Source organism: Cyprinus carpio, chromosome B12 (genome assembly GCF_018340385.1).
Source record: "Cyprinus carpio isolate SPL01 chromosome B12, ASM1834038v1, whole genome shotgun sequence".
NCBI lineage: Eukaryota > Metazoa > Chordata > Actinopteri > Cypriniformes > Cyprinidae > Cyprinus > Cyprinus carpio.
In genome coordinates this window covers 23,823,951-23,849,802 of record NC_056608.1, presented here as the reverse complement: position 1 = coordinate 23,849,802, position 25,852 = coordinate 23,823,951, and the positions used below count along the sequence as shown (strand labels likewise).

Sequence of the window (25,852 nt, the reverse complement as noted above, 5' to 3'; positions counted from 1 at the left end):
CGTGTTTGTTCGGTTCAACAGAAGCTGAAGTCGGTAGGAGGCTCACAGCGTGTAGTTCATGAGTCAAACGGACCTGTTACCCACGCAGCACACTGAATGTCATCTTTTTCCTGTTAAACGCAGTTAGTCAGTGTTTAAGACGCACTTCCCCTTATTGCTTTCTTATGTAATCGATGAGAGAGAGAGTGTGTATATGCGCAAAAATATATCACCTATTTAAGGAATGTTTTAAAACTTATAATGAATGTGGTGTCAAAATCAAAACTGCCACATGCAATATTCAGCATAGGCCTGTTTGTGTGATCGACGCATATGTGGATGTTTAATTACACGGCACGGGGCTCACGGTGACATGATGAATTGGGAGCTTGAAAGCATTGAATGTACCATGTTTTTCACCATGGTGACGAGATTCCAGCATCGCATTTCAATCTCAAGCATTGTTTTTTTCCTTAAAGGATCCTTTTGCAGATAATCATGTGGTGTTTTAGTGAGTAAATATGGTGTAAAATAACATTTCCTCAAACTCTCTGAGCTGTCGTGACTACAGTGAGTCTAAAGGGCAGATAGGAAGTACAAGAAAAAATAATGTCTGTTTAGGAACTTTGTAAAGTTATTTGGGTGAATATCACAAGAAAACACATCCAAGTCACATTTCACTCCAAAATCGAATGGAAAAGATATGAATTTTTAGGACCGTTAAGGGTTTATTTGTTTATTTTTTGATTGACATTATTTTCATGACAATTAAGCACATTTCTTCCAATGTCTTTATCTGAATTTATTTTGCAATTCCCATCATTTTATGCTCTTTAGTTTCCATTTAATGTAGACTGACAAACTGTAATACATCTACTTTTTATTGAAATTGGCATTATTTAAAATACCAAAAGAAAATAAAAAATACTACAATGATGTATAATAAATAAATATTTTAGGTAAAGATAATGAAGCTCATTTTTAGGACCATTATTTATGTTTATATTATTTAATGGCGCTTTAAATAAAATGCATTATTATTATTATTATTATTATTGAATTGTCCTAAAATGGGCTTGAATATCTTTAACAAATATTTTTAAGACCATTTATTTATTTTTGATATTGAAATTGTGACATTAGACATTATTTTCCCTGACAATGAAGCACGCTTTTTATATCCCATTGCTGTAATGCATGCATGGTCCTCAAAATCTTGAACTAAAATACTTTTTGTGTTGATTTTGGTGTGAACTCATGACCTGTAAGTGTTTTGTGAGTTTCACTCAATTCGTGAACCGCCAGTGCTGATCTGCTGTTGCTCCTCTAATATAGTCCACCTTATCGATACAGCGCTGTATATCCAGAGAGCATGATGTTGAATAGTCTTGTGTGATTTTAGGTGCATATAAAGTCAGAAAGCCATTCTCTGCTCAGGTGTCATTTAAATATAATGTAACTGTTGCCATGCATTCTTCTACCAGCAGAGAGCGCTGTCTTCAGCCAAACATACGAAACCAGAGCGAGAGTGGAAAGGTCCAGTGATGCTTTGCTCGGTTTGTGGGTGTTTGTACACACATTTATGTCATTTTGTTCACTTTTCATGTTTAATGTTGATGTAATGTCCAGTGTCTGTCACACATGCGGTGTGTCGATATACTGCTCTATATGCACATACATACAAACAAACACACACATCACGTCTGACTGACTGCTGATGAGCATCTGTCATGCCCTGCTATGATGAATTCAGTCAATTGTTCTTTGACCAATATGATTATCATATGAAACTATATTTTTAATTAAGCAGCACCTGAATGTACATAAACGGCATGAAATTCTTCTGCTCTCATTTGCATCTTGTGTCTTGTTCTGAGGTGATTATAGGCCTATGCATCGTTTTGTTGTTGATCGAGTGTCGTTTGATGACTCTTGGTGGAGGATTGCTGCCTGTTAGTTATAATGTAAATGAGGACAAAACTGATGTTGTTGTCGAAGTGAAGGAAGCACTAAATTTTGTCGACTTTCTTTATTCTTTCACTTTGTTCCTGTCTTTCATATGTGGTTCGCTTGTATAAAGTTCTGTAAGGACCGTGTTTGTACAGCCTCTCTTTATGATGGCCTAGAAGAATACAGAAATAAATAACAAAGAATTATGAAACACACCAAACTTCCCGTCTGAACTTCTTGATTGTTTAAGATTTCGAAAATGATGCTTTGATTGATGCTTTACTCGATTTCCACATTGTGTGAATTATATTAAAACACGTTTTGAGAGGTCAGTTTTTAAAGGTCATGATTAGTTAATGCACTGAAGCCATTAGAAATAATAAACATCACATGCTTATGCATGCAATATTCATTAAACAAACATTTCCATCAGTGATGTATATCATGTCTGTTTTGAATAAGCTGTGTTTATTTAGGGACACATCTAAAATGTGCAGTGATAGGCTATTATATTACTGACAAGGACACAGACAAAAGTCTGGATATGTTAGCATAATGTTGGAAAGTCTGGATATGTTAGAATGTGTTGCTGTATTATATTTAATAAACATTGTTATTTTTCAGATTTCAGTGTGAGCTGTGATGATGCGACTGGATCTGTGGGGAAAGAAGTAGGCCTATATCTCACCTGCAGCATCTCTCTGCATTATACTGATTGCTGCATTGTAATGTATGTGTTTCAATACCCTGGGATCTATGACACCTCAATCTGTGCACAAGAGCTTCCTTACAATCCCTGTGATCAGAGTAAAAGCCTCTCATGCTACTCCACATATCGATAGCGGCTCCTGGATGCACAAAAAAAAAAAAAAGAGCAAGCAGTAATAGTCAGAAATTCAGTGGGAGTGGGATTAAGAAAACAGATTTCGAAATACTTTCAATGACATGAATTCGAATGAATCCATTGTATGCGGGCGCACTTCTGGAAAAAGAGGTCGGTTCCGATTTATGGCCGGTCAACCGGTGCATCTCTACTTATAATACTGTACTCTAAAATTCAAGAAATGTTTGCTACTGTATTTATTTTCAGTCTACTAACAGCAGTTTAAAATCTGTTAACAGAGCCCATGCAACATGATACTGATACTGAAGCTCCTGCATGGCAAGAAAGGTATTCTGTTCTATTATAGTTGTTTACTGAGTACAAATTTAGGCTACTTCAAGGACACGGCTTCTGTATAGTTGTTATATAGCAGTATAACTTGCTATTGTTATATAATGTTAATACTGGAATTTTTACCATGTTTAAATATAAGTATCGATCATTGTTTACTGTTACAAATTACTATAAAAATGGAAACTGCTCGTCCACTACTTGTCAAAAAAAGTCTTTAATGTCAAGCTCCAGAAAAAAAATAATAAATTACTGCAATGAATATTTAAGGATGCTTGAGATACAAGGAAGTGTTATTTATTATAGGTGAGTTTCCAAATATATTTTCTGACATATCCTAATATGTTTAAATTTCATATGAATAAATTCTACAAATTCTAACTCTATTGCGAAGTCTATGTGAGAATTTCATTAGGATCAAATATTCTCAAGTTGTTTTATTAATTAAACAATATTGTAACATTCATAATTCTTATGAACTATTCTTAATTGTACTATAAAACAGATCAATCAGGTATTGGAACTGATGCCGTCGTCATCAGTGGAACATCATCATCTTCATCGTGTGACAATCATTTGTGTGAAGAGGTTCAAAAGCACCAACACGTCTGGATTACAGAAGAATCATGAAAGAGGTGTTTCTGAAGAACAAACAGTGACGCCAACAAATGTTTAGAAAGAAACACTATGAAAACAGCGAATTTTGTTTAATTTTTCATATATGTGATAATGTCCAGTTTAACAAAAGATGCTGATTTGTAAAACTCACGTACTATGTCAGTAAAAATGCTAGATCAATATATTGGTCAGACTAATGAATCAGAGAGTATTTGGCTATGTTGAGATTATCTTCTGCATTAGATAATAATTCTGTCCTTGTGTTTTCAAAGACTTTTAATGCATTTTAAGTAAATATTGTGTAAACTGTTTTTTAAGCATTTTTGAGCATCATATAGCTGCATTGCATTAACCTTTTGTATTGGCATTATGATTGAATTTATTTACTAAATTGCTGTTAAATAATTAGTGTCATTATACTCTAAAATTTGTCTGAAATCTCTTTTTATCATTTTTAATAAACTTGTCTTCAGTGAAGAGTAAGTTATACCATTGAAAATGGTGCAAATTTATTTTGTGGTGAATGGTAAAGTCTGCTGTCAGATGAATATAATGTTACTGTTGCAATGCATTCATCTACCAGCAGAGAGCGTCTCCAGATTATGAAAGCAATTGTCTTTGACCAATATGAATATCAATATGATACGAAATCATTTTTAAGCACCACCTGAACGTACATCTCGTTTCTTGTTCTGAGTTGAATATGTGCATCATTTTGCTGTTGATTGAGTGTCATTCGAGGACTCTTGTTGGAGGATTGCTGCTTGTTTGTAATTCCCGAAGAGAACAAAGCTGATTTTGTTATAAACTGAAAGCAAAGAAAACACTATTACGTTTTGTTGAGTTTCTGTATTCTTTCACTGTGGTCCTGGTCTTTCATATGGGGTTCGCTTGTAAAATGTTCTGTTAGGACCAAGTTTGTGCAGACTCTCGTAACACTCCAAACTTCCCATGTGAAGTTACTGATTGTGTTTTAGTAGGTAATAAAACAGCACTAATTTTGGAAAAAAAGATTTAGTCTAATACAACAAAATTCTCAGTTGTTCATTTGGCAATCAGAGATGCAATACTTGATTTCCACATTGTGTGAATTAAACACATTTGTGTTTGGTTTATTTAGTTAGACACCACAGACTATAGATAGATCATACTGACTATGCTTGTTTTTACCATACTGAAGCCAAATGAGGCTTTTACACTTGGACTGATTTCCAGCTGTCAGCATGACGCCAAGGGTTTAAACATTGAAAACAATGGGTGAGACTTGACAGATTAACACTTCTATTATATGACAAAACAATGAGTCCAAAACTATTTTAAACGCAGGTTAATTACAGCGAAAGCAACATGGAAACATCTCGCTCCAGGCTCAACCGTTGAGGCTTGTATTGTTTGATATGATGGAAAAGTTTCAGCAAACTGCATTCATATTTTAAGATGTTTAACGACTCTGTGTGCATGTGATGCAATCCATTAAAAACCTGTTTAACTTTGATATGGGAGGGATTTTGTATTGACAGTTCTCTCATGGGTTGATAAGTTTATTCAATTAATTTTTATGTATATATCACCTCTCACAATACGTGTTGTTCAAAACCAGTTTTACAAAAAAAAAAAAAAAAAAAAAAAAAAAAAAAAGTGCCTTACAAAGAGGAAAATCTCCCTAATGTGTTCAGGTTCTGACGCAAGGGCACCGCCTTCACATTTTTAATTTTGGTCATGCGTGTAATGGAGAGCTAGAGCCATTAAGTCCAGTTATAAAAAAATTCTGGACATACCCTAATTTGATATAATGCCCAGAATTCCTAGCACTGCCTGCAAATTTCCCCCCACACACAAAGGAATGACGTTTGGCCTGTCATCATCATAATGGTAGGGGGAAGTTTGCAGGTTATTAACTCTTTCCTACTCGTTTTGTTGTTTTCACTGTAATACACTCAGGGGCTCTATTACATATCTTCTGAACGAGTACAAACATCCCGAACATAAACAAACATGAACAGGACGGAAAAGCTAGCAATCTCTTATGTAAACAGATGCATAAATAATGCAATCATCAGCAATATACGGCATATAAATGAAAACTGCATAATTTTATGGAGTAAAATGTTGATCCAGGAAGTGGTATATGTCTGTGCAAGCTTTGGAGGTGTCGATGGAAGCGATTTACTGGATTTATGCTTTAATAATCGTAATGAATATTATCCAGATGTAGTTTTTGATAAAAATGTGTTTTTCTCATCTTTTTTCTCAAAATTATACATTTTTATGAAACCTACATATTCAAGTGTTGATAAAAAAAAAAAAAAAAGAATGCTTTAAGCTAGAATAAAACTGTTTTTTTTTTTTTTTTTTTTTTTTTTTTTTAAAGTAGAGGCTTTTGATCCATTTTGAAAATCATCAAAATCACTGGCGGTGGCTGGCAACTTTATTCAAAAATGCTGGCGGGGAAAGAGTTAACTGCAGCAAAGACTTAATGGTTGGGTTGAGCCCATGGGGGCCCATGGAGTCATGTTGAAAGTGAAATTTAGTAGACTCTGTTATAGGCTCCTGTGAGCAGCAGAGATTCAGAGTGGAATGAACTCAGACGGTGAAGACACTCCGACCTCGGGTGAGCAATAACTCTCTCTGAACAAGAAATAATCCCCTTTATATTTACTAACCAATAACCAGCTACTGGACAATCATCAATACATGCATGCTGTTTTTGTATTATGCGATTTACACATTTTGCAGATATTTCAAAATCCTTCTGAATATAGAAAACTTTGGCTATATTCTCAGACTTGAAGTAGTGCAATAACTTTGAGTATACTGTGTAATTATCATATTCTGTATTAGATGAAATATAAATCATCTAAAGCTGCATTAGATGTTGGTGTTTCTTGAAGCATAAAGGAAAATTTCATAAATAGAAAACCAAAAAGAAAAAAACAACAACTGAAATTCTGTTTAATTGTTTAATCATCCTTGGGTCATTTCCAACTACTTTAAAGCACCATAAAATTTGTCCATATGGCTTTGAGTACTTCTAAAAATATTCTTTATGGAACTAATTTAATCCAGTTAAACTTTTGCTGAGCTTTTCAGCTATCTACTTTCTATCTGTACTTCCTTATTAGTTAAGTTTAATGTCTGATGCAGATTTCTGTCATTTGTCTACTGCAGAATCACAACCATGAATGCTATAAATGCTATGCAACTGTTCTTTTTGGTTTGGACCTTTACTGCTGTCTGTCAAGCTGATAAAGGTAAGAGAATAAACTTCACCTTCAACTAAATCTGAAATAATGAAATATGAATAATCAGATCTGATTCATAGTTAAAATATGTTTTAAAAATACCCAGTGTACAGTAAGTGCTTTTGGCTCTTATATATTATTTACTGTTTGAACATTTTACACAATAGGAAGGGAAATCCATAAAGGTCAGGGAGCAATACAATTTCCCTACCAATTTATGTGCTTATATTCTCAAGTTCTGTCACATAAAACAATGTGTTCATAAGGAAGTACAAAATCACATTTTCAATCATGAATACACACTTCTGTAATTTGTACAGTTATTTATTATATATGACCCAGTAGGATCTTATGTTTTCTCCACTAACTATATCTGATGCAGATGATTAAAAGAAACAAGATGAAGTTAAATGCAGAAACTGCTGTTTTATTCTGCTTTTAGAAAATAAGTTAGAATTCATTGTAAATAATAAAACATCTGACTACCCCATGTCTAGAGATGACAAAACATGCGGTGCTTTTATTTATGAATAGCTTCTCTAATGAAAGACTCACTCTATATTTATTAAAATACTGACATGGCAACAGACACAATAAATTCTGGATTTGTGAAAATCAGGAGTTTCAACAGATTTTTATTGTTGCTGTATTATATGATATACATTGTTATTTTTCAGATATCAGTGTAAGCTGTGAAGATGTGAATGGATCTGTGGGGAAAGAAGTCAATCTCACCTGCAGCGTCATTTTGCTGATAAATAAATGCTGCATTAAAAATTATATGTTTGAATATAAAGACTCAAAAATCTGTAGACAAGTGCTTCGTGAATCCTGTGAACGGAGGAAAAAGCGTCACATGCAGCTACACTCCAACTACAACAGTGACAGAAAAATTCTCCTTCTTTGTGCAAGCGTCGTGTGGATGGAAGAAACTCAGTTTCACTGTTGACACAACAGGTACTGCATTTACCGTAACATTTTTGTTTAGAATTAAGTAAATATTTGCAAATGTACATTTATGTTCAATCTACTAACAATGGTTTAAAAACTATTAACAGGGGCCATAGTAAAACTCTTGGTAATACAGTTATTATATATTTAATATAACCACTGATTATTTCTTCAGTTTACTTAGGACTTAACAAAGCAAGATCATCTCCACCAGAGACAGCAGCGGGTCTTGGATTCAAGGATACTGTCATCAGTGTGGCTGTGAGCGGTTTAATCATCTTCCTCATCATCATCATGACAATCATGTACAAAACAAAACCAAACTTTACCAAACTTTCAGAACAAGATGTTACTGTTTGTCAGACATGATGAGGACAGCAGCAATCACCCAGATATATAAGGATTAAGTCAACAGTATGAAACTACTGACTTTGTTTGATTTTCTATATGGTGCTCACAAAAGACACACGCTTTATTATATCTCAAACCTAATATATAACTCTGGCTGTACACTGTAAAAAAATTTGACCATAAATTCACAGTAAATTACTGGCTGCTAGTTGCATTACTTTCACCGTAATTTACTGTATGTAAATTCACAGTAAATTACTGTAAACTAGTTACATTACTTTCACAGTAAGATACTGTATCATTTTTACAGTAAATAATTGTGAAATGACAGCTGTATACTGTGACCTCACGGTAGTTATTCCATACTCTGATTTGGCAGTATGCTCCTGTAGAATTACTGATTTAGCTGTGAAGTTACAGTTAATGCCATCAGATTACTACAATTTAGCAGTATTCTGCTGTAGAATTACAGTGTAAACTGAAATAGTTGTGCAAATCAGTAGCCAGTAATATGCTTTTAATTTATTATACAATGTATTGTTAATTAACAACTTTTAATTTAAAATATTGTTAATTTAGTATAAAATACTGTTGTTTAGAAATCTGATCTTTTAACCCATCACTGGAAAGATATGTTCAATTCAAATAAACACAAAATATTTCGTACATTTATTTTGCCATTTAATAAATCCTGTCTAAACTTTCCAGCAAAGAGGTTCAGATGATCATGCTTCTCTCCATTGAACCAGGACACACTATAGAACATATTCAGGGATCATCTTACAGCATGACCACATCTTCAGCATACTTCAAACTGAAATGGCAAAAATGGCAGCCAGACCAGTGATGAAATCAGCTTGTCTCTCCAATGTCAGCATCCATGCCCTCGACTTCATTGTGTCACCTGAAACAAAAACAGATACACTGTTTACCGCGACTGTTCAGAAAAGAAAATAAGATTTATTTACTATTTATTTTATTTAGTGAAAAGCGTTGTGTGGTGGCATACTCTAACTACTGAAATTCAGATGACTACTTTTAAAATAAAATAATTGCAGTCCACCTTATTTTTCAACCTGGACATAAGCCGTTTTCTGTGAATGTGCGAGACTTCCGGTTCATTAGCCGCTGTAGGGAAATAAAATTAAGTAAATGGTAAAACTGTTTGCACTACAAACCAGTGTGTTCATAATTAAAATAATACATTAAAATAATATGGTAAGACAACACCAATTAGCAAGTTTAAGCAGCACAACATGCTGCGTACAGCTAAAAATACCTGGAAGCAGATGAGACTGGAAGACAATATTTTTTATATATATTTTTTACATTTTAAAAATTCTTTTTTAGTTTTAAACTAAGGTGAATAAATTCTAAATGAAAAAAAAAACATTCAGGAGAAATGCTTTCTCTCCTCTTAGTACCAGTAAGCAACCTCGCAGCTGCGTTCTGGACCAACTGCAAGCGATGAATGATTGACACCCATATAAAGCGCACTGCAATAATCAAGTCTGGAAGTGATGAAGGCATGAGTAACTATTTCCAAATCCTTAAAAGTGAGCATAGATTTTTAATTTAGCTATTTATCTTAGTTGAAAAAAAAGCACTTATCTGTTTTTGTCAAAATTCAGATCAGTGTCAAGATTAATACACCTAAGTTTTTAGCAAAAGGATGAATGTTTGATGATGATAGAATCTAGATTAATAGTGATATCAGAGACAGCACCTGGGGGGTCCAAAGACAACAATCTCAGCTTTGCTCTCATTTAGTTGTAGAAAGAAATACAGATTTAAAACCACAACAAGAAATAATAGTTTAATAGCTATGATACAGATACTTTTGAAATCAAATATTTGCAAAGCTATGACAGAAAAACACTGGCATCTAACAGTTAGTCTTAAAAAAAAAAAAAAAAAAAAAAAAAAAAGCATATACATGAACCCATATACTGTAGGAAATAAAAGTTATCATACGAAACAGGTCCTATTCTGTGTCCTAAACTCCTGAAACATTGCTATCTTATATTTTAGAGCAGTCAATGCGATTTGGGAAAGAAATAAATTAAATCTTTACATTTTCATAAGTAACAGTAATTCAATAACACATTTTTTCTCTCTGTAACTGATTACAGTTACAAATATTTTTGTAATTAAATGACATAATTTCCCTTGAAATGTAATTAGTTACTCCCCAACACTGCTAACCAGCATATGCTGGGGTTTTTTTTAGGGATGCAGCTGCTTGTTTTTTCATGTGGGATGTTTGCTAAAAAACATGACATCATTTTTAGCACTGGCCTAAATGGGAAAAAAACAAACAAACAAAAAAACCACCTTCCTACAAATCAAACTTGCTATATTGTGCACAGCTTTAAAGCATGCTTCTCATGCCAGTGTAGTTGAACAACTGCACTCAAGCAGAAATAAAAATAGATAGGAGTACCTCACACATACTGTGCGGTGACTCAAAATTTTCCCTTCTTCCCATAATGAGGGAGTCTCCAGACAAAACAAGGGGGAATATAGCTGCAACCAGTAAGCATGCCAAGCACTACAGAAGCAAGCAAGGCAGCAAGCATCAGAGCAACTGTAGCAATGAGTAACTGACGCCATTTAAGATGATTTTAGTCAAAATGGCTGAAAAAGCATAAATACAACCACTAGTAATATGATTTAATGGCTTATCACTTTTGACCAGTATTTGACCAGTATTATCAAATCAATGTGGTGTGTTCTGTGCGAGGTGAGAATGGCACACACAAAGTTCAGTATGTCAAAGTGTCAGTATGTCAAAGCTTTGCAGAGATACGGCCTCAGACGCGTCAAATTTGGTGAAAATGGAATTTGGAAAAAGGAAAAAGGAATTGGAAAAAGTAGTTTTTCAATATGAAACAAAATGGCAGACAGGAAGTTCGGCTGACTATGGTAAAATTTGTATATATAATATATTGAGACCGGTTTCATTACAATAAGCTATTGTACTCAAAAGTTATTAGCATTTTTGGAGATTTCACTATAACGTTTGCCCACAAGGTGGTGCTGCCGTGAAACTGTTGGAGTACCGTCAGACACATGTTCAGTTTCGTAACTATAGGCCAATGCATTCATAAAATATCCACAAGTTTTCCTACGCCCCATGAGGCCTTGAAAAAATGGGAGTGTCTTCCGGTTCGAAGTAAACAAGTGAGATGTGACATTCATTCATCATTCAAAACAGTTGACAGTCATTCAAGATTTAACGATCCAAACTTGCTAACGATATGGGAACACAACTTCAATGAACTTAAAAAGGGTGAAATGACAGTACCTTTTACCCTCCGTGGTAAATGGTTGGGAGAATGACTTGAAGAAGTGGCCTCATATCATATACGGTAGCATTTTTAGCTATTTTGTAGATTCAGTATCATGTGATGGTAGGGTGCATGAGCAATTTGAAAAGCTCAGAGGCGTTATCATCAGTATCTACACAGTGATAAAGTCAGTCGGCTGTTATTTAAGGATGTATGTCGTCAAAAAAGGACACTGAGGCGAGCCAGAGCCTACATGTATTACATCATAAGGTTTAGGTTCTAGCATCAGTGACAGGTGAAGTACAGACGGCGGGTTGTTTATTTATTGCAGGGCCAGGACGCTCTTGTAGTAGGACTGTGCATCTCATGACTCAGGCCGATACGATACGCATCTCGATGCAATAGCCAACGATACGATATATTAAAAATACATATGCGTGGGTCCGCCTCTCACACTGGAGACCACTCGGAGCCCCGTTACACAGAGTTGGAGGAATGCTCATATCTGTCCTCTTCTCTTCAATTAACAGATTTTCGCTCATCGTCGTTCCCGGAAGAGGGCGTATCAGCTCCAAAGTTGGCAACTTCTTGCGTCATCGGAACAGTGTTTCAACGCACAACCGTTTCCGTTTTAAAAAATCTTACAACATTTTGGTGGGGCTGAACTCACCCTGCCTTCCATTTCCACTATACGTTCTCTCACACATACATACTTCTATATATATATGTGTGTATGGGAAAGGAGTAATGTATTTATGATTGTGGTGAAAGCAAAAATGTATCTATGTGAAGGAGAATTATGGTTGTGAAATTAGAAATTCGTATATATGTGAAAAGGAGAATGTCAGTGTGTGACAGCAAAATATATGTACGGGTGAACGGAGGATGTAGTGTGTGAGAGTGCCAGAATGACTTATTGCTTGTATTAGGCCTCTCATGGATGTTGTTATGTAGGATTATGCTTAGAAGTTTCTTGCATTTATATATTATATAATCAAAGTAGCATGCATAATTATTAGACAACCTCTCTAAAAATGTGTAATTTTTAATATGTCTACACCATTCTCTTCGGAAGAACCACCTGTTCAGAGGTTTAGACAGCTTTCATCCCTCTAACCCTCAGTCCACTTAAGATAGTCTTGTCGCTCATTATTTGTTATGAGAATAAGCCTGTGACTCTTTTTTTGTGTCTGCCTAACTCACACTGAAGACCCACTGCGGATGCCAGCGTTACACTGGAATACATCTCAGTTGTCGAAGATAGAAAGGAATCTGTGCTCTTTCAATTAACAGATTCGCTCAGTACTCATTACGGCAAGCAATTGCTTCTCAGCTGCCAAAGTCTGCAACTCTTGCGTCATTAGGCACAGGTGTGTTCAACGCAAAACCGGTTTCCGTTTAAAAAATCTTACACCCTTTTTGTTGGGGCTGAACGCCATCTTTTTATTTTTACACATACATACATTTTATATGTATGTGTGTCAATGTAAAGAGAATGTATGTATGTTTGTGCAAGCAATATGACTTTTGAAAAGCTGTATGTATGTGTGTGCAACTGTTCGTTCTTGTGTTGGTCTTTAAGGAGATGTAGTGGGTGTAAAGTCATGAATAAATGTTTAAATAAGTGTGATGTATTTGTGTTGAGAGTGCCAGAATGAATTATGTCTTTAGGGCCTCTCATAGGATGTTTGTTATGTCGGATTATGCTGTAGAAGATGCTTGCATTATTATATGATCTTATATCACTAGTATGCATGCAAATATTATTAGACAACCATCTCTATCAATGTTGACGTAGTTTAAAATGGTAACAGCTTAATTGTTGTGGCTACCACACCACAGTTTTTTTCCCACCTCAAACATTCAGATCTGAAGATTTGTCAGAATGCCTGAATATATGCATGTGCCAAAGAGGTCGCTGAGTCCATTTTGAAAGCTTATTTTAATGCTCCATTGTGACTGGAATAAAACTCAGTGTGAAGAGATACAGAGCTTGCACAATTGAGTTTTTGCTCTTTAAAGTTTTTTTAATCTACCATCTAATGTTTAAGTATGTTATAATTGGTCATAAAAAGCAAATTTAATTTTTCATATATTTTAACTTTTTTTCATCTTTTTATTTTTCCAATTTATGATTTTGGGTTGTTTGTTTTCGTATTTTCTTTGGTGCAGAATTCAAGACCATGGAGAGTGCTGTAAATGTTGCGGCTCCAACTGTTTTCGTTCTTGTGTTGGGGCTTAACACTGTTTACTGGTCAAGCAGATGAAGGTAAGAGAACAAACCGTTGTTAGATTTTTTGAGGAGACCGGCTCTTAGATCAAAAACACTAATTAACACACATACAGGCTAGAAACTATTCTCCCCAAAAACTGTATCTGATGCTGGATTACAACATTCAAAGAAAAGGAAAGTTTCATGCAACATATAATTGATAACACATTTATTGTCCTTATTATTCTTTTTTTACAGTATTATTGTTAATTGCTAACTCATAACCCTGTACGATTCATCTACCTTTTTCTTTAAGCAGAATAATTGACAATGTTCTGTAGTTCAGCATCAGTGTGTTTTTTTGTTTTTTGTTTTAAGTTTACTTTTGTCTGTATCTTTTATTATTTGACTGACATGATACAGACACATTAAGGTGGAGATATTTCTGATGAATTAGATTTTTTACAGTTAATTTACTGTACCAAACTATCCCGTTTGCTACTGTTAATCTTAATTACAGTAACTGCAGTAAGTAACCCTTGAAATTGTCTACAGTGTAGGAAGAGATTTGAAAATGTTAAAAATGACAGGGACCTTTTATTATTCCTCAACTGCTTAATAATAAATACTGTAAATATATAAATACTGTTATTTTTTAGATTTCTGCAGTGTAAGCTGTGATCATGTGACTGGATCTGTGGGGAGAGAGAGCAACTTTCACACCTGCAGTGGTCTCCCAGCAGTCCGCTAAATGTTTGTATAATAATGTATGTATTTCAATACACTGAGAGCTAATAAAGACTCAACAGTCTGTAAACAAGAGTTTTATATGGACCCCCCTGTGAAAAAGAGAGAAACAGCTTCACCATGCCGCTACACTCCACCTACAGCAATGACAGCAAAATTCAGATTCTTTGTGCAAACAATGTGTGCAATAAAAAGAACTGAATTCAGCGTCAACATACCAGGTACCATATAATATATATACTGCGTTTTATAATTCTTTTCATTTATTTTCAGTCTATTAACAGTGGTTCAAAATCTGTTTAACCAGGGGCCATTAAACCAGAAAGTAGTCACTGAGGCTCCTGGCAAGAAAGGTATTATATTCTATATTCTAATAATTGATGCTCCCATATTGAGAACTGAGTTTATAATCTGTTTTAGAAACCCCCCACTGCACCAGAGAGAGAGAGAGAGAGAAAAAAAAAAACTATTGTATATATCACATTATAATTATTAATTATTCTTCCAGATAGAAAACTGCTCTTGAGTTTCTTATCAGAATAGCCCTAACTTTATAATCACCTAAAAATATGTTCTTTTGGCATTTAAGAATGAAACTGTTGTATGATTGTCTATGGGATACAGGGTGTTTTTAGAGACTGTGCAGATACCAGTATGTAGATACACTGTGTGTCAAAAAAATCAGTTTTATCACATTCTCACAGAAGAATCATATCGTGATGTTGATCTGTGGAGAAGTCTCACTGTTTATGATTTAAACAGTTTAAATTTAACCCACTTTTCCAGAAAAATTCAACAAGAACATATCAAAAACATCTCAACGAGAGACAGCAGAAAAAGGTCTGACTTTTAAGGGATGTCTTCATTAATTATTTTGCATTTGCAAAGTAATAAGAGCTTATTCATTACTGTTACTGGTATATTCTGGACTGTGTCTTATTTTAAAAAGTAATGAAATGAATAAAGACTTGTGATACTCTAAAGAAGTTTCCCTTTTTTTATCATTGACCCTGCCAACAGTGATGGAGGGTTGTTTTTATAGGGGTGGCCAGGGAGGGGCCCAGCAACCAGTCCTGCGGTGGCACAGAAATCTTCATTATTTCAATATAAAAATGTGATTGACTAGAAAGTATTGAACTGTTTTAGTGCCTAAAGCACAACTGAATACAATTAATGTCTACTAAATTGTATTTGAGATATTGTGAATTAGATCAAGTAATGCTGAGGTGAATATAACAATTTGGTGTATTATTCCCCAACTCCAGGTATTTTAATAAAGCGGCTCACTATAGCTTAGTGGTTATTCAGCTTGGTTGTGGTTCTCAGAACCCCCAAAAGCTTTTTTTCTCCATCATTGCAATCTCATTAATGAGACATGCAGATATAGTGATAAGAATTGTTTTAATATATATATATATATATATATATATATATATATATATATATATATATATATATATATTATTTATAATTAAAAAAATGATACAGTAAAGCAAGATGACAATCACCACAGTGGTACTTGGGGAGATGCAGAACAAGAGTCTGGTGGTGTTTGTGCAGAAAACAATTTGATTTAAACTTTTCATGAATTAATTTTTTCAAATATGTCCATATAGCAACCTAAACAGCATTGGTCAGAAATTTGGTAAGCAATTATTAAACAATGATACAGGTAAAGTAAGATGACAATCACCACAGTGGTACTTGGGAAGATGTAGAATAATAAGCTGGTGGAGTTTCCCCCCTTTTGCAGAAAAAACTTTTTTTTTTCTTTTTTTTAATGTCTTTTCAAAATTTGAGTGTATAGTGAGAAAGATAGCATTTTTTCATGATTTTGGCATGCAATTGTTTAAAAATTATACAGTAAAGTCATATGAAAATGACTGCAGTGGTACTTGGGGACATGTAGAACAAGGCTCTGGTGGAGTTTTGCAGAAAACAATTTGATTTCCTTTTTTATGAATTTTTAAAATGTGTCCTTATAGCAACATAAATAGCATTGGCCATGATTTTGGTAAGCAATCATAAAAAATAAATAAATAAATAAATAAAAAAAATTATTCAGTAAAGTAAGATGGCAGTCACCACAGTGGTACCTGGGGAGATGTAGAACAAGAAGTCTGGTGGAGTTTCCAGAACACAATTTGATTAAAATTTTTTATGAATTTTCAAAATTCGAGTGTATAGTGAGAAAGATAGCATTTTTCATGATTTTGGCATGCAATTATTTAAGAATGATACAGTAAAATGATATGAAAATGACCACAGTGATACTTGGGGACATGTAAAACAAGACTCTGGTGGAGTTTGCAGAAAAAAATATTTGATTTCGCATCTCCGAATCGCAGATGGCGTGACGGAAGTTGCTTGCGAGGGAAATTTCCAGGTTAGTAACAGCACCAACTGCTGGTTACAACAACACGAACAACTGCGAGCCGTGTTTCAAGTTTAGTAGCCTTATTTATACGTTTTCTTGTGCGCAGCAGAGAGAGTCACACAGACGGCAGGTGAGAAATAACTCTTTCTGAACACGAAATAATTCCTTTTCTATTAACTAGTTCATAACGCGCTGCTGGAAAACCATCAATACGTGCATGGTGTTTATGCATTGTGCAGATGTTTAAAAAAAGAATATGAATAGGCTATAGAAAACGTTTTTGTGCTCATTTGAACTACTAAATGTTGCAGTGTTTCCTATAGAATTACTAGTTTTGGGTTCTGACAGTAAAGATTATTGGACAGATTGTTCGGGGCGTTTGATTTGTGTCACAGCGCTTTAGATTCAGCTGATATACGGGTGTTACATTGTGTACTCGCAGTGATTTACTGTAAGAATGTTCGTGTTTTTGTGGCTATATTATTGCACCCATAAGTCCCTTAAAAACATCAAAATTAAAGCATGAGTTATTATGTTGTGTAAAACCTTGCGAAATTATGAGACACATACATGTAGGGCTATTGACATATATTCTCAGGCTTGAAGTCAAGAAACGCTTTAACTGTAATTATCATATTCTGTAGCCTATTAAATCAAATATATATTGTTTTTGAATAAAATATTCCTAAAAGTACTGATTCAATCCAAGTAAAACACTGAAAGTTTTCTGAAAGTTATTTCGTCCTCTTAAAAGTCTGTATCTGCTCTGTAAACACTTCCTCATTAGTCATGTTTATGATTTCATTTGTGAGGTATCTGTAATTCTCTCCTATTGCAGAATCAAACAATGAATGCCATAAATGCTGTGCAGTTGTTCATTATGGTTTGGACCTTCACCGCTGTCTGTCAAGCTGATGTTTGTAAGAGAATAAACCTTCCCATAGAACGTGGTGTGAGAATGGCGATGTACTAAATCTAAAAGATAATGAGGGAAAAAATATTATTTGGTCAAATTTGATTTGATATACAAAAATAAATAAATAAAATAAACAACAAATGCACAATACTGTGTGGAAGTGAATCTGAATTCTTTCTTGTTAAAAATATATAAATGTTTAATATTCTTAAACTGTATTGCTGTTATTTATTTATTTTTTTTTTTTTCAGATTTCTGCAGTGTAACTTGTCAAAATGTGACTGGATCTGTGGGGAAAGAAGCAAATTTCACCTGCAACATCTCTAAGCAGTGTGCTAAATGCTGCGTTGTAATGTATAAGTTTCAATACCCTGAGAGCTATAAAGACTCAACAATCCATAAAGAAGTGTTTCCTGTGAACTCTTGTGAACAGAGAAACAGCTTCACATGCAGCTACACTCCACCTACAGCAATGACAGAAAAATGCAGTTTCTTTGTGCAAACAAAGTGTGGAGTCAAAAGAACATTATTCACTGTAGACGTAAATCTAAATACTGGTAAATAATACTGTTGTTTATAATTTCATAAATGTTTGCAGCTGTACATTTATTTTCCGTCTGCTAACAGTGGTTTAAAATCTTTTAACAGCGACCATCAAACCTGAAATCATCACTGAAGTCGTCACTCCTGGAAAGAGAGGTCTTATTCTATCATGGTTATTGATTATTGAGCTCCACGTTACTGGAGCAACACAAAAAACATTTTTTAATCTCTTGCCAGCACATTTATATATTTATTTTAAATCATGTGAAATTTAGTATTTAAGGAAGTTTGATGTTTGATTATGGTTTCTAAATTGTGTCAAGAAATAATCAACAGATTCCTGATAGGCTGAAGTTGAGTTTTATTATTTAAAAACGCTGTCATAAAACATTTAAAACTCACCCTTTCCAGAAAAACCTCCCTGGGACGGATCAGAAAACATCTTTACAGAAGAAAGCAGAAGGTAATGGATTTAAGATCGCCGTCATCGCTGCTGTTTATAAGTGGTCTCATCATCATCATAATGCCAATCATTTACAGAATGACCCAAAAAACACCCCAAACAAAAAGGACATTTCTGATTTTCAGACATGATGAAGACAACAGCAATCATCCAGAAAATGTTATATAACAGAATTGACTCAGCAGTACCAAACAGTTTTTTTTTGTTTTGTTTTTTTGGATAATTTGTATCATGCTCATGAAAGACACAAGCTTTATTTGAACTCCAATAAACTACTCTTTCTGTTAGACTTCACTGCTGAACTATATAACCCTGGTTGCATATTTCAGAACTCTGTTTATGTTTTATATTGATTTCTGTGACATAAAGGTAAATTAGAGATATGTTTGATCATTGTAGCTATTTATTGTTAATATTCTGCACATGCAGTTTTCTAATAGTGTGAACAGTAAGGTTTTGTCAACTCAATAAAGACTTGTGATAGGCTACTCTCTAAAGATGACTATCTGGAGCATGTTTTTATCATCACATGATGAGTAGGGCAGACCAGGAAACTGGGTGAAATGTAGCTGTGCCTAATTTAGTTGAAGGAGACTCACTAGATCTTTCTTTGTGCTTGAACGGGGAAGATCCAACCTGTGCCCTTTGCCCAACTTCAGCAACTCTCAAATACATCATGGCATGCTGCAAAACCAGCCTCATGCAAGGGAGGTACACCTGGAGACACAATCAGGTCCTAAAGATCCTAGCATCAGACGGAGAAATACCCCGAAGGCAACATTGTTTGTCAGAGAAGGGCAAATAACTTTAGGAAGCCTATGAGCGAAAGAAACTGTGCTATGCAGAGCTTGTTGCAGAAATAATGCAGCACGGCTGCAACACTAAATTTTATCCAGTTGAAGTGGGTTGTAGTGGATTTGTGGTGTTATCGGTTATCAGACTACTAAAAGAACTCAGAATCCATGTTCAAGCCTTACGGAAGACCATCAGAGAGGTCTCAGAGAGGAGGCAGAAAGAAGTAGTCAGTGGATCTGGCTCAAGCGGAACGATCCGTGTTGGGCCCCAAGTAAAGCATAAATCACTAAAAAACTCCCATCTTTCAACATCTCGGACAACCGCAGACTTGGATCATTTCTGGGAAGGGTGGAGCACTTGCAGCAAGCTGAGGACTGATCGTCTTGCAGCAGGCCACCCTTGTGGAGAGTGTATATAGATGAAAGGCCGAAACACCCAAGGATAGAAGGGCGCACTACTGATGATGCAGCCTGTGCTCTATCGAACCAAAATTGTGCCCGGATCAAGATTATCTCCTGTACAACTTGAAGAATTCCAGTCAGCTGATTGTCTACCATTCTTATCAATAAGGTAAATCTCAAAAAAGTGCTCACCACTTATTGGCACAGCTTTTAACACCTAGTCCTGTGTTCTTCTTTGATTCTATTAAATTATTTTAAAAAGAAAAGAAAAAAAGTAAGTGTTATGTACAACTTCTTCACATTTTTCCTGCTGATGTCGACCTTTGAAAAGGGTGCCTGGTGAACATACATCAAGACCTTTTTTCTGCTTCGAGTCACTCAAAGGTCTGTTTCAGTCATTTTACCAGTGATCAGCTTATTGAACCTCAGTCAACAGGGAGAAGGTTAATAACCCAAGCAGTGCTTGTGCTCTTTGTCTGGAATAAATACACAATTCAGCCACCGTGGCCCAGTATGTGGAAGAGGAGAGAGAGACCTGTCGATGTTATCGACGTTGAACCTATACATGTAGATGTAATGATGGATCATGATTAATGTGCTGTTCCTGAGCCATCATCATTAGACATGGCTTGTTCTAAAATAGAAGTTTCCCGAGCCGCTCTCTGAGGGACTGTTTACTTTAGCCGCATTCATCATGAAACTTGCTTATTAGCACATTTTTAGAAATGGGGATTTGCAAAGATTCAATAAAAAAAAAACCCCTTGTACTTACGTCTTCTGTAGGTGAAGCTGGATCAGGAATGATTCACGCGAACATAGATGCTTTTAGGTAGATCGAGGGCACATTCCCTTAAAAACAAACTTAATCCACTGAGTCTTCAGCAGCTCAGATGTCGGGAGTAAATGACACTTCCAATACAATTTTCCGAAAGATGGTTTTGGTCATTTAAGGTAGTTGTTGTCACACTTGATATTAGCTTGTAATTTGATGCCTTAAAAATGGGGCGTGTCGTTATGGTTGATTGGGTCTGCGGGAGTTTGAGAACACATCAGTCTCTTAGGAGTCATTCTTGTCTACATCTGCTCCGGTGATGAAACAATGGCGGACTGATGACAGCTGTTCAGGGCGGGTCTAATGTAAGAAACCATAGACTGTATAAAAACATGGACGTAGTGTCTGTGACGTCACCTGTAGTTTTCTGAAGAGCGTTTTTGAAGCTCAAAGTGGGTGGAGTGGGCCGTCACCATCTTGCGCAGCACGTCACCGCATGTCACTCCCATATAATCGAAAAGGGGCAAAAAGGTGGGAGCTGGTTGCTGAAGCCACGCCCACATAGCTCAACGCCGGTGTAAGCAGCGGTAATCCATCTGTCACTCAAGTGGCCACACCCTTAATTATGCAGAACTTTAATGCTTAATATAATTTAAACGGATGAGTTATATAAAAAATATTCACCCCCTCAGAGTTGTCATGAAGGGCAAAATTAGCTTTATAGACCAAAATCATTTTTTGAACCATGGCTGTAAATGTTTTTTCACTGCTGTAAAGTTGGGCATTGCCTCCCTTATGCAGCCAGCCTCTAGCAGCCAGTTGATGAATTACAGTTCAAATCACATCTGTGTTGGCTTCAAGAGAGAGAGTGGGAGGTTGCCGCTTGGCTGACACTGGTTGTTGGATTTTTATCATTATAGGGTGGTTGTTTACACACACTGCCAACACACATTTCAGTTCAAACAACTGCACGTAGCATCAGATGACCCCTTTAAACGTTCTGTTTTCATAACAACAGACAGAAAGCATTATCACATGTCTATGGTTACTATCTTCAGCAGACTTTGACGCAGGCCTGCTGATGGGGTTTGGTCTGTCATCATCACCATAGTGGCATGAAGGGGAAATCTGCAGGTTAGTAACAGCACCAACTGCTGGTCAAAGATGTTATAACAAAATGAACTGTTGTGTGTCCCATAATAGTTCGTGAGCAGCAGAGAGCGTCAGAGTGGAATAAACTCACGCGGTGGAGACATACAGAGCGCGGGTGAGCAATAATAGGAAATAATTATCTTTATTTACTAATCAGTAACAAGCTGGAACGTTTTTAACTCGGGCATGCTGTTTTCGTATAATGTGATTTACACATTTTGCAGGTATTTAAATATGCCTGTGAATACAGAAGATATTTTGTGATCGCGTTCGATTTCTTTCGTGGCACTGTAAAATCAGTGTATACATATATATATACTAATTATTGTATTCTGTATAATATCAGATATAAGAAAGATGCATTTGAAGATAGGTTCCTTAACTTTCGTAATCACTCATACACATTTATGCCATCTTTTCTTTTGAAAGAATCACAACCATGGATGCTGTAAATGCTGTGCAGCTGTTCATATTGGTTTGGACCTTTACTGCTGTCTGTCAAGCTGAAGATTTGGGTAAGAGAATAAACTTCCTTTAGAAAGTGTGTATGAATTTAGAAGACAGGACTAAATCTTAGATAATGAAAATAATGTCAGACCAGATTCATAGATGTACAAAACATGTGGCTCTTTTAAAAAATACTCAGTGCAAATGTCTTTGGCTCTATGTACAGATAAGTACAGAATCACATTTTCAATAATAACTAAAGAATCTTGAGATTTTTCCACCAATTATATGTGATGCACATGATTTAAAAAAAATTAGCCAGCATGCAGAGACTGTATAATGTGCTAGTGTATACACTCACCTAAAGGATTATTAGGAACACCATACTAATACTGTGTTTGACCCCCTTTCGCCTTCAGAACTGCCTTAATTCTACGTGGCATTGATTCAACAAGGTGCTAAAAGCATTCTTTAGAAATGTTGGCCCATATTGCAGTTGATGGAGATTTGTGGGATGCACATCCAGGGCACGAAGCTCCTGTTCCACCACATCCCAAAGATGCTCTATTGGGTTGAGATCTGGTGACTTGGGGGCCATTTTAGTACAGTGAACTCATTGTCATGTTCAAGAAACCAATTTGAAATGATTCGAGCTTTGTGACATGGTGCATTATCCTGCTGGAAGTAGCCATCAGAGGATGGGTACATGGTGGTCATAAAGGGATGGACATTGTCAGAGACAATGCTCAGGTAGGCCGTGGCATTTAAACGATGCCCAATTGGCACTAAGGGGCCCAAAGTGTGCCAAGAAAACATCCCCCACACCATTATACCACCACCAGCCTGCACAGTGGTAACAAGGCATGATGGATCCATGTTCTCATTCTGTTTACGGCAAATTCTGACTCTACCATCTGAATGTCTAAACAGAAATCGAGACTCATCAGACCAGGCAACATTTTTCTATTCTGCAACTGTCTAATTTTGGTGAGCTCGTGCAAATTGTAGCCTCTTTTTCCTATTTGTGGTGGAGATGAGTGGTACCCGGTGTGGTCTTCTGCTGTTGTAGCCCATCCGCCTCAAGGTTGTGCGTGTTTGTGGCTCCACAAATGCTTTGCTGCATACCTCGGTTGTAACGAGTGGTTATTTCAGTCAAAGTTGCTCTTCTATCAGCTTGAATCAGTCGGCCCATTCTCCTCTGTCCTCTAGCATCAACAAGGCATTTTTTGCCCACAGGACTGCCGCATACTGGATGTTTTTCCCCTTTCACACCATTCTTTGTGAACCCTAGAAATGGTTGTGTGTGAAAATCCCAGTAACTGAGCAGATTGTGAAATACTCAGACCGGCCCGTCTGGCACCAACAACCATGCCACGCTCAAAATTGCTTAAATCACCTTTCTTTCCCATTCTAACATTCAGTTTGGAGTTCAGGAGATTGTCTTGACCAGGACCACACCCCTAAATGCACTGAAGCAACTGCCATGTGATTGGTTGATTAGATAATTGCATTAATGAGAAATTGAACAGGTGTTGCTAATAATCCTTTAGGTGAGTGTATATGGCTATTGTATAAAAGCTACAATTGATGTTGAATAATAAAATGTAGCCCTTCCACTACTAGAGATCAAATCTTATTGAATGTTTAATGTACTAAATACAGTGATTTTATATGAAAAGGGTTTATAATAAAATAATCATATTTATTATATGACTGACATGAACACAGACGCAACAACTCTTGATAAACAATGTTACACAGATAAGTTCAAGAGTTACATGAGATGTCAAAAAATAATTTTTTTTTTATTGTTCAGTTGCTGTATTATATGATATACATTGTTATATTTCAGATATCATTGTAAGCTGTGAGAATGTGACTGGATCTGTGGGGAAAGAAGTAACTCTCACCTGCAACGTCTCACTGCAGAGCCGTGATTGTTCCACTGAAATGGGTATGTTTCGATACCCTAATGACTCAGTCATCTGTAAACAAAAGCTTCCTAAAGACTCCAGCTTCACATGCCGCTACACTACAACTACAGCAATGACAGAAAAATTCAGCTTCTTTGTGCAAACAAAGTGTGGAGTGAAACAAACAGAATTCACTGTGGACATATCAGGTATGGCATATGCTGTTTATATTTCAAAAAAATTACTGCAATTTACTGCCATGTGTATGGCCTAACTGTTGCATGATCATGGTTTCTAAATAGTAATGCATCTCTCGAGATATTACAATCAGAATAGAGATGTGTAGATTTACCTGTGAAATCAGATTCTGAATCTGACTGTCTGCAGGTTGATAGGCTGAAATTGAGTTTATGACTTTAACCCCTTTGCGTTAAAGGATCGGCGATGACCCCAGATTATTGTTGTTTCACTTTCACAGCACGTTAAACATCACACTCTTGTTCAGTTTCTTTAACATAACTATAACATCGATTTATAACATATAGCCTACTGTTAATTTTCAGATGGCTGCAGTATAAGCTGTGATGATGTGACTGCAAATGTGGGAAAAGAAGTAAATCTCACCTGTACTGTCCAGTTTGATCAGATTCTCAGCAGCAGAAGCATTTTGTGAAGGTCTGCAGGCTGATGGGATGAATTTATGTCTTATGTTTGTTTCTAGATCCATTATCAGTAAAAACAGAGGATCCCAAATCTAAGTATCCTATCATCACTTCGGTTGCGGGCTGTTTCATCATCATCCTCTTCATCATCATAATAACAATCATTTGCAAAACAAAACCAAACTTCACCAAGTCTTGTGGATTCCAAAAAAGGATGTTTCTATGCATCAGACATGATGAAGACAACACCACTCCTCCAGAAACTGTGATATAGCACTGACTCGGCAATACAAGTTTTCATATGGTGCAGAAATACATTTACATTTAGTCATTTTGCAGACGCTTTTATCCAAAGCGACTAACAGTTGGGGATACATAAAGCAATTTTTCTTAAAGAGGCAAACAGACACAGGAAGTGCTTGTAATAACAAGTTTTAGACATTGTTCAAATAAGTACACGCTAGAAAGAGAAGGAATAAATAAAGAGAAACACAGTTTTTTATTATTTTTTTGTTATTTTATTTTTTTATGATGAAGGCAAGTAGCTTCAAAAGAGATGAGTTTTCAGCTGTTGCTTGAAGATTATCAGGGATTCTGCATTCCAGATGGGGTGGGAGGATCATTCCACCAGCCAGGAATGGTGAACGAGAATGTTCTGGAAAGTGATTTTGAGCCTGTGATGGTATCATGAGGCATCGCTCATTTGCGGATCTCAGACTTCTGGAGGGGATGTAGATTCGTAGTAGTGAGTGGAAGTAGGCGGGTGCAGAGCCTGTGGCTGTTCTATTTGCAAGCATCAATGTCTTGAACTTGATGCGAGCCAACAACCGGTAGCCAGTGCAAGGAGGTAAAGAGAGGTGTAACATGAGCTCTTTTGGGCTCGTTAAAGACCATTCA

At 35.9% G+C, this 25,852-nt stretch overlaps 1 protein-coding gene and 2 long non-coding RNA genes across 3 annotated transcripts; all 3 read left to right on the top strand.

The window, feature by feature from the left end:
• Window positions 1-6,176: 6,176 nt before the first annotated feature.
• On the top strand, window positions 6,177-7,801 carry LOC122139291. Its single transcript, XR_006156187.1, has 3 exons — window positions 6,177-6,332; window positions 6,890-6,972; window positions 7,641-7,801. It is a non-coding gene; the product is annotated as an uncharacterized LOC122139291 (long non-coding RNA).
• A 7-nt stretch (window positions 7,802-7,808) lies between these two features.
• LOC122139294 lies at window positions 7,809-8,937 on the top strand. Its single transcript, XR_006156190.1, has 2 exons — window positions 7,809-7,920; window positions 8,090-8,937. It is a non-coding gene; the product is annotated as an uncharacterized LOC122139294 (long non-coding RNA).
• Window positions 8,938-19,732: 10,795 nt separating this feature from the next.
• Window positions 19,733-25,382, top strand: LOC122139290. Its single transcript, XM_042736006.1, has 6 exons — window positions 19,733-20,178; window positions 21,840-21,915; window positions 21,985-22,048; window positions 22,363-22,448; window positions 24,233-24,502; window positions 25,015-25,382. The coding sequence occupies exons 2-6, from the start codon at window positions 21,897-21,899 to the stop codon at window positions 25,227-25,229; spliced, it is 654 nt and encodes a 217-aa protein (XP_042591940.1). The 5' UTR covers window positions 19,733-20,178; window positions 21,840-21,896; the 3' UTR covers window positions 25,230-25,382.
• The last annotated feature ends 470 nt before the right edge of the window (window positions 25,383-25,852 follow it).